At 41.3% G+C, this 7,843-nt stretch overlaps 1 protein-coding gene across 3 annotated transcripts in view; it reads right to left on the bottom strand.

The window, feature by feature from the left end:
- Nucleotides 1–206: 206 nt before the first annotated feature.
- Nucleotides 207–7,843, bottom strand: part of LOC107583602 (serine/arginine repetitive matrix protein 1-like) — a 13,968-nt gene continuing 6,331 nt past the window's right edge. Inside the window, exons 5-17 of one of the 3 annotated variants that reach the window (XM_016269885.1) lie at nt 7,123–7,217; nt 6,554–6,742; nt 6,147–6,338; nt 5,921–6,037; nt 5,203–5,378; nt 4,939–5,019; nt 4,581–4,667; nt 4,269–4,410; nt 3,225–3,317; nt 2,341–3,132; nt 2,072–2,255; nt 1,680–1,856; nt 207–992 (exon numbers count right to left, since the gene is read on the bottom strand). In XM_016269885.1, the coding sequence (XP_016125371.1) occupies nt 882–992; nt 1,680–1,856; nt 2,072–2,255; nt 2,341–3,132; nt 3,225–3,317; nt 4,269–4,410; nt 4,581–4,667; nt 4,939–5,019; nt 5,203–5,378; nt 5,921–6,037; nt 6,147–6,338; nt 6,554–6,742; nt 7,123–7,217 (2,436 nt within the window). In that variant the 3' untranslated portion in view covers nt 207–881. The remainder of the gene's footprint in view (nt 993–1,679; nt 1,857–2,071; nt 2,256–2,340; nt 3,133–3,224; nt 3,318–4,268; nt 4,411–4,580; nt 4,668–4,938; nt 5,020–5,202; nt 5,379–5,920; nt 6,038–6,146; nt 6,339–6,553; nt 6,743–7,122; nt 7,218–7,843) is intronic. The other 2 variants (XM_016269887.1, XM_016269886.1) reach the window with 2 other exon arrangements.

Here is a 7,843-nt window from a genome sequence, read left to right as displayed (position 1 = left end):
ATGTGTCATCACCAGACCTGGAACACCACAGGCTTTCCACAGAACATATGTAAAACAGCCTTGTATGCATCCCAAATGTAATGCAATCAATGCTCTCATACTGGCTGGGTTTCTCATTTAGCCACTTTTGTTTAAAAGAGAATAATCAAATTGCACATGTAAACATGCAATTTTTATACAATTTAAAGAAGGATTTGAGACAAAAATATTTTTTTCATTTTAATGTGACTTTGTTCAAAGCCAGAAATTACTGCAGGGATCAACAATTTCAAACACAACTTAGGTTACAAAAAATATAAAGCAAAAAATAAAGGATGAAAACAGACTTCACTGATTTGTTCTCATGTGCACAGTAGACCTCAAGCACTGCCACAATGCTCAGGTAAACAGAGAGCAGCCTGCTGGATCAGCTCTCTGGGTGTTTTGGTTTATGGATCATGCACACAAGAGGACAAACAGGCTGGAGTCTGCTGTCCACGCAAACAAAACTCTCGTAAAAAGTCCTGCTGAAGTAAAGAGAGAATTCATAGGCTAACTTGTGCATTATTAACTGTAAATATGCTTTTCAAATTGTTTCATCATGACCATAAAAGCAACGCAGGGGGTCGGGGAATAAAAAAGGGGTTTGTTTTTCGAATAAAGTTGTTGACAGTATTTAAGGGGGGAAAGGAGGGCAGAATCTGATGAAGAAATTTCAGCTGCTCAATCATTTCCACATAATAAAACTCCTCAGCAATAAGCATGCCAAAAAAATCCAAACAAACAAAAGTCTAGGGTGAATTTTAACAATTTGTACATTCTAAAGCTGAACCAACATCAAACATTTAAAATGCAGAGAGTGGAAGAGAAAGAGGGAAATGTGGGGTGTGATGGATATTTCCTCAGGACTGAGATGATGGGGACATCTGGGCCTTCCTCATTGAGCGGAGAGCTTTCTCACGTAGTTGCTTCTCCAGATCATCCAAACTGTCTTCTACTTCACTCTCTGATTCCTTCAGGAAAGGTAGCATTAATTATGTCCGACTCAGGGATAATATTGTTTCACAATATAGACACCATGTAAAATCTTCTCTTTGAGAGAAGTTCTTCTTGTTAAAGTTGCAGTCAAAGGTCTCCAGTCCATATAGACTACCGTTCAAAGTTTTAGGGTAAGCAAAGTAAAAAAAATTTGAGTTTTACTCAGCAGGAATGCATTAAAATTTATCAAAAGTGACAGTAAAGACATCTCTAAATGTTTCAAAAGATTTCTGTAGCATTTTTCAACTATTTCAAATAAATGCTGTTCTTTCTAACCTTCTGCAAAGAACTGTGAGAAAGTATCAGCTTCCACTAAACATTAAGCAGATCTGTTTTCAACATTGATTGGAAATTATTCTTGAGCACCAATTTAGCATATTATAATTATTTCTGAATCATGTGACACTGAAAACTGAAGTAACAGCCACTGAAAATTCAGCTTTGCCATTATAGGAATAAATTACACTACAGTCTTTTTTTTTATCAAGTAAACACAGCCTTGGTGAGCATAAGAGACTTTTAAAATACAAACACAAACCCCAAAATATATGAATGGTAGTGTATTAAAAAAAGATGGTAATTGTGGAGATACATTTATATTACTGGAGAAACCAGACTATTTTATATTGACTGTTCATACAGCTTTAAAAGTGTAACTTCACCTTTTTCTGATCAGAATCTGGCTCTGCTTCCTGTCCGTGTCCTCCTGCCGCCCCTCCACTCTTTTCTTCTCCACTCTTCTCCTTTTTCTGTTTCTTATGCTTCTTGTGTTTCTTCTCTTTCTTGTGTTTCTTTTCTTTCTTCTTTTTCTTCTTCTTACTACCTTCTGCATCTGAGTTCTAGAGAACCAACAAATAAATCATCTTGACTTCAAGCAAAACCATTCCATATAAAAAGCAGCAACACCATAAGCATCACAGTGATTTTAATACTTTTGGCAGTAGCTTTCCTAAATACAGCTGGATCCATTTAAAAAAGACAAATCTAGTTTAAGAAGCTCTCTGGACTCAAGCAGTCTAGGGGAAGTGAGACTTTTTGGGCAGGTGTGATGTACCTTGTTAGGTGATGGGCTCGGGGAGATGCTGCTGTTCTTTTTGGCAGGTGGAGGTGGAGAACGGCTAGCAGAGCGAGAAGGTGAGACAGAAGCAGGCCGCTTGTGAGCCGTTGGAGCAGGAGGAGGAGAAGCAGATGGTGAATGTGAAACCTGCCTCCTTACTGGCTGGGGGCTCTGAGAACCTCTACAAATTGACAGGAATACATAGTAATTGAGAGATCATCACGCCTGTGTTACACAGATAGAAGGGGCACTATAGAAAAACATACCTCTGAGATTTGCTTGGCTCTGGTGTGCGGGAGACCCTGCGAATGGGTCTGGTGCTATGAGACGGGGACGTCTGACGTCTTTGTCTCTGTGGGGATGAACCAGAGGGGCCGTATCGGGCCGGAGGACTGGAAGACACTCGAGTGCTGTGGGGAGAAGAACGAGTATCTCTGCCTCTGCCTTGGGCTGCAGGGGGACTTCTACGGTGGCGGGGTGGGGGTGAAGCAGAAGAGGGAGGAGTACGTCTTTTTCCTGGACTACTGCCACGACTCCGTTTCGGGGATCGAGAGGGGCGACGATTGGCCACAGGAGAAGGCGACCCTCTACGCTTGGCCACGGCTGAGGGAGATCCTCTGCGTTTAGCAACAGGCGAGGGAGATGCTCTGCGTTTGGACACAGGTGAAGGAGACCCTCTATGCTTAGCAATGGGTGAGGGAGATGCTCTGCGCTTCACAACAGGTGAGGGAGACGCTCTGCGTTTGGACACAGATGAAGGAGACCCTCTACGCTTGGACACGGGCGATGGAGACCCTCTGCGTTTTGAAACAGGGGAAGGAGAACCTCTACGTTTTGAAACAGGTGAAGGAGAACCTCTACGTTTTGAAACAGGTGAAGGAGACTCTCTCCTTTTGGACAAAGGTGAAGGAGACCCTCTACGCTTGGACACAGGGGAGGGAGACCTTCTGCGCTTGGGAGGAGACCCTGATGAGCGTCTCTTTTGAGCTGGGGGAGGGGAGGGACTGTATCTGCGCTGTATAGGGGGAGTGAAGCGCCGGTGAGGTGGAGATGGAGATCTGAGACAGGAAGGACAGGAGAAAGGGATGAAGAATGAGTCAGTCAAAGAGTCTTCAAAACCCAAAACCACAGAAACTTGGTTGGATTTTACCTGCGTCTTGGGGGAGGAGAGGGTGACCTACGGCGGCGAACAGGAGAAGGTGAACGATGTCTCCGGCCAGCAGGTGACGGAGAACGTCTCTTTCTGGAAGAAGAGAGAAAGGGAGTCTAAACTCAGTGTTCCACAGTAATAAAGAATCTTTCAGTTAAGAGTGAACAACAGGGCTGGGTATGGATTCTGATTCACAAGGCCAAATTTGATTCAATTTAATTCAGTTCAGTTATAACCTCAGATTTAAGTCTGATAATTCTACCAAAAATTTAAATTGTCAATTTACTCAACTACATGTCAATCAAAACCCATATAACTTTCCTTTATTTTCAAAACACAAAATATGTTTAACGAAACCCAAGTAAACCCGTTCTCACATATGATGCAAGCATGTTTGAGCTTCTGCAAAAAGCAAAGAGGTTTGTTCATGTGTGACAAGCAAATCATGGATTACTTTTACAATATCTTCAAAGCTGTCAAACATTTTGGATGAATAGACTTTCAATTGAGGCACAGAAATCAGGTTACACTAAAAGTATTTTAGTTTTAGTTTTTTTTTTATTTTTATAAATGACAGTTTTACAAGTCTTGAACGACATTAGGGCATGTAACGACAGAATTGACATATCTTTAAATGGACTGGTTCCCTAGAGTCAGTCAGAGTAGACTGGTTGCACTGCATAATTTTGATTCCCTAAAAATAACTAGTTTCATTTCATAGTCATTTGTTCATAAAACTGTATTGCTCGTGCTGTATGTTTATAGCAAGAATTCCAACTCAGTAGAAAGATGCCGTTTCCTGCCATTATTTTTTTAACTTAGGCTTTTTTTTTTTATTTATCACATTCAATCTGAATTGAAAAACAGTGGCACTAAGTAAGCGTCTACAGGAATCAATAGCAATTAAAATCCAAGAAATTAATCTGAAAAATCTATTTATTATCCTAAAGTGAACAAAGCATCTGAGTAGTGACCTTAGGAGGTTAACCTGCTTACATTTTCAAATGAAAATGTAAAGTAAATGCAAATATTGTTGCTTTTCACCTTGGGGATGCATCTCTGTGCCTTCTCCGTGGCGATGCAGGTGAATGGCTCCGCCGCCTTCTGATTTCTCCGTTCCTGGTACCTGCCCCCCTATTCTGTCTCCTCGGACCTTCGTCTTCAGAGGAAGAGGATGAACCCGAGTCTGTAAGCAAACCGACATGGTTATCAGTACTAAATCGAACATCTACTAGCATAAATCTCCCACAACAAACAATTAATTATTGCAAGCACAGGTGTGAGAGGAAGAGAGAGAGAGAGAAGGGAAGTGAGGACAAACGAGTGTGATGGATCATAAAAAAAAATAGTGGTAACCTGAAGAGGACTGCTGATTCTGTCTGCGATACTGACGTCGCTGCTGGACAGAATCTGCTGTTGACCCTTTGCCCACCTTCTCCTCCTCTGAAACGCAAAGCAGTGGAGTCCTTCAGTGCCCAAGAAACAGCCATGTGCCCACCATCACACACTCATGATCATCAAAAAAATAGTGACACACACACAAACCCATAACATGCACCCTCCCCTCATCTTTGTAATTAACAGAAGAGACTCATGAAACACGAGCTGCAGAATCCATAACATCAGTTCATGTTATTTCAACACAATCTGCAAGTGTTTTCACGTAAACCTTTCTGACATGCACACAAATCCATGTTGAAGAACCAAATCTCACCGGACTCTGATGCATCAGACCGCCTGGGTTTAGGAGAAGGAGAGCGAGAGTCATTTCTTCCACCAGGCCTGTGCTTCACAGCTGAAATTTAGATGCGTTATAGTCAGAATCATTTAACGGCTTAATATCCTACAAGCAACATAGCATTGATGAGGAACCATTTCTGATTTACACAAATAATCAACTATAATCTGAAGTAAATTTATTTTAAAATCACATTTAAGTCATTTCAAATTGCAAATAACAAAGGTTTAAGAATGCAACCTGAAGGGCTGGTGTCTGGTCCTGAAGGACTACGACCTCGTCTTCTGGCAGGGCTGGAGGGGTCAGAGCGACGTGGAAGTTTTCTGGGCGGGGTAGCTGACCCACGTTTCCCTGCTCTCTTATGGGGTGACCGAGAGGAGGAACTACCAGAGGAGGACCGGGAGCGAGAGCGCCGTCTGGTGGACAAACAAGTTCAGGTAAACACCAAAGTTGACCTAACTTTTAGAAGTTCATGTGAAGACAAGACTGTATCTAGTAATAAAGTTGAGTAAAAAGGCATGAGAACATTTACAAAACTCAATGACACATCAGTGTGGCTTTACAACACCGTTTAAAAGTTTAAATATTTTTGGAAGACTTATGCTCACCCAAAGTGTATTTATTTGATCAAAAATGTTATGTATGAAACGATTACAATTTTAAAATTAGTTTTCATTTAGATATTTTGAAATGTAATTTATTCCTGTGATGGAAAATCTTCATTTTCAGCATCCATTACTCCAATATTCAGTGTCTTATGCTGTGCTGCTTAATATTTTTGTGGAAACCGTGATAATTTTTTCAAGATTCTTTGTTTAATAGAAAGTTCAAAAGAACAGCATTTATATGAAATATAAATTTTGTAGCACTATAGTCAAGTCTTAATTGTCAATGTAATGCATCCTAGGTGATTAAAAGTATTTCTTTCTATTTAAAAACAAACAAAAAAAACACTGACCTGTGGACAGGTGAACGGCTACGTCTATGCCTAGAGGGTGGTTGCCGTCTAGGAGGGCTCCTACGTCTTGGAGAGATTCGCCTCCTGGGACTAGTTCTGCGACGCGGAGAGAACGACCTAGAGGCAGAGACATTACCTTAAACCCTAGTTCAATCACATTAGCAGGTAAACAAAAGGATCTAGGAAAAGAAATCACATGGCTTTCACCATCAGAGACAAGACTTACCTAGAGCGGGATCGAGGTCGTCTACGAGAGCGAGGTGAACGAGAGCGGTGACGTGGGCGATCTCTACGTCCATCCTTCTCTCTGTCCCTGTCTCTGGGTTTGGGCCTGTCTTCCGATTTGGATGTTTTATCTGGAGATGACTCTTTCACAGCCTCAGACACGGAGTCCGGCTTCATGTCACCCACAAGATCACTGACAGGTATAACGGAGAAAAAAAATGTCAGTCTATAAATTCATCCTGCAGAAAGGCAATTTTATGCACTATTTTAGTCAAATAAAGTCACTCAAGACGGAACTTGCATTAATGAACATTTTGGATTCATATGCAAAGTCCTTTTTTGTCAAAGACAGCTTGAAGGACTAATATATTAGGATGCTGTAGTGCAATGTCAGGTCTCCACATTTACCTAGTAGAGGAAGCCTCCTGAACGAGCGGCTCTGGTTTGGAGCTCTCTGATTGGTCCGGTTCTTGCTTTGGTTCTTCTTTATGATTGGGCGGACTGGAAGGCGGCGAGGCAGCCGGGCTCGGTTTTCGGCGAGGAGATCGAGAGGGACTGGACTTACGGTCACGCTTCACAGGCGAGCGGGACTTCCTCCTGGGAACAAAAGTGAATTGAGAAAAGAAAAAAAAACAGTTAAGCACAAGGCTAATTTACAATATTATTCATTATTCACACTGACAATTTATTAAAGTCACTGTAAAAACGAAAATTGACAATTTTATTGTTATTTTGCAATGTTATATTTTTATAGAATACTGCAGTGTTTATTACAGATGATTTATCCGTGCGCATTTTTTTTTTTTAATTCATGCGTTCTCATAATCTTTAATAAAAACTTGTAACAGGTTGCAGAAATTAGCAAATGATTGGATTGATATCAACTCCAGATGGACAAAGTCAAGTCCCAACCTATATTTTTTTCATGTTCAAGAAGTTTCATGCTGACTGGCAGCAAAAAGAAATCCAAAACCAACCTTTTAGGGCTTTTTGACTGAGCTCTTTCTTTGCTCTCCTTCTCTCTTTTATCTTCATCTATTTTTTTCAGAGAGGCAAGTTTCTCCTGTTCGATCTGAACATTAAAGAGAAGAAAAACTGTTAAACACTCAACTTGATGAGTTTACAAAAGGGCCTTTCGCACCGCTTTAGTTCCAGAACTAAATGTACAGTACTAAAGTACTGGGATGATTTTGCGTGAACTATTTCCCCGTACCATTTAAAGGGTTGCATTCTCACCGACAGTGTGTACTAAGAAGTGACGTAAGCCGGTCGACAGCGTCGTCATTTGTGCGCGGCGTTCAACAACAGAAACAAAGAAGAACAACATTAACAACAGGAGGATGGAGGACGCTGTGATCGGAGCTGTGTTTTTCTTGTGTCTCGCGGGTTTCACAATAATGGACATGGAATGTCGACGTACACGTAAAGCGATTGAAAGAACGGAAAGGAGGACTAAGAATCTCCAACGACAACTGGCAGTGCTACATTTGCTACAAGTGCCTGCACTTCAGCATCCATCCAGCTATCGCTGTTCTCCATACTTGCGAAATAAGTTGATAATGTTTATACAGCGTTTTAAATCATGCCAGTTGAGTGCGTTTTCATACGCGCTTGGCCAATCAATGTCTACTTCCGTCACAATTAGTACCAGTTGTGCTGGTTAGACCCTGCTCCGGAGTAGGAGCTAATTTGGTTCTC

Source organism: Sinocyclocheilus grahami, unplaced genomic scaffold (genome assembly GCF_001515645.1).
Source record: "Sinocyclocheilus grahami isolate Dianchi unplaced genomic scaffold, SAMN03320097.WGS_v1.1 scaffold54.1, whole genome shotgun sequence".
NCBI classification, from domain to species: domain Eukaryota; kingdom Metazoa; phylum Chordata; class Actinopteri; order Cypriniformes; family Cyprinidae; genus Sinocyclocheilus; species Sinocyclocheilus grahami.
The sequence above is the reverse complement of the archived record's forward strand: the minus strand, read 5'-3'. Positions and strand labels throughout refer to the sequence as shown.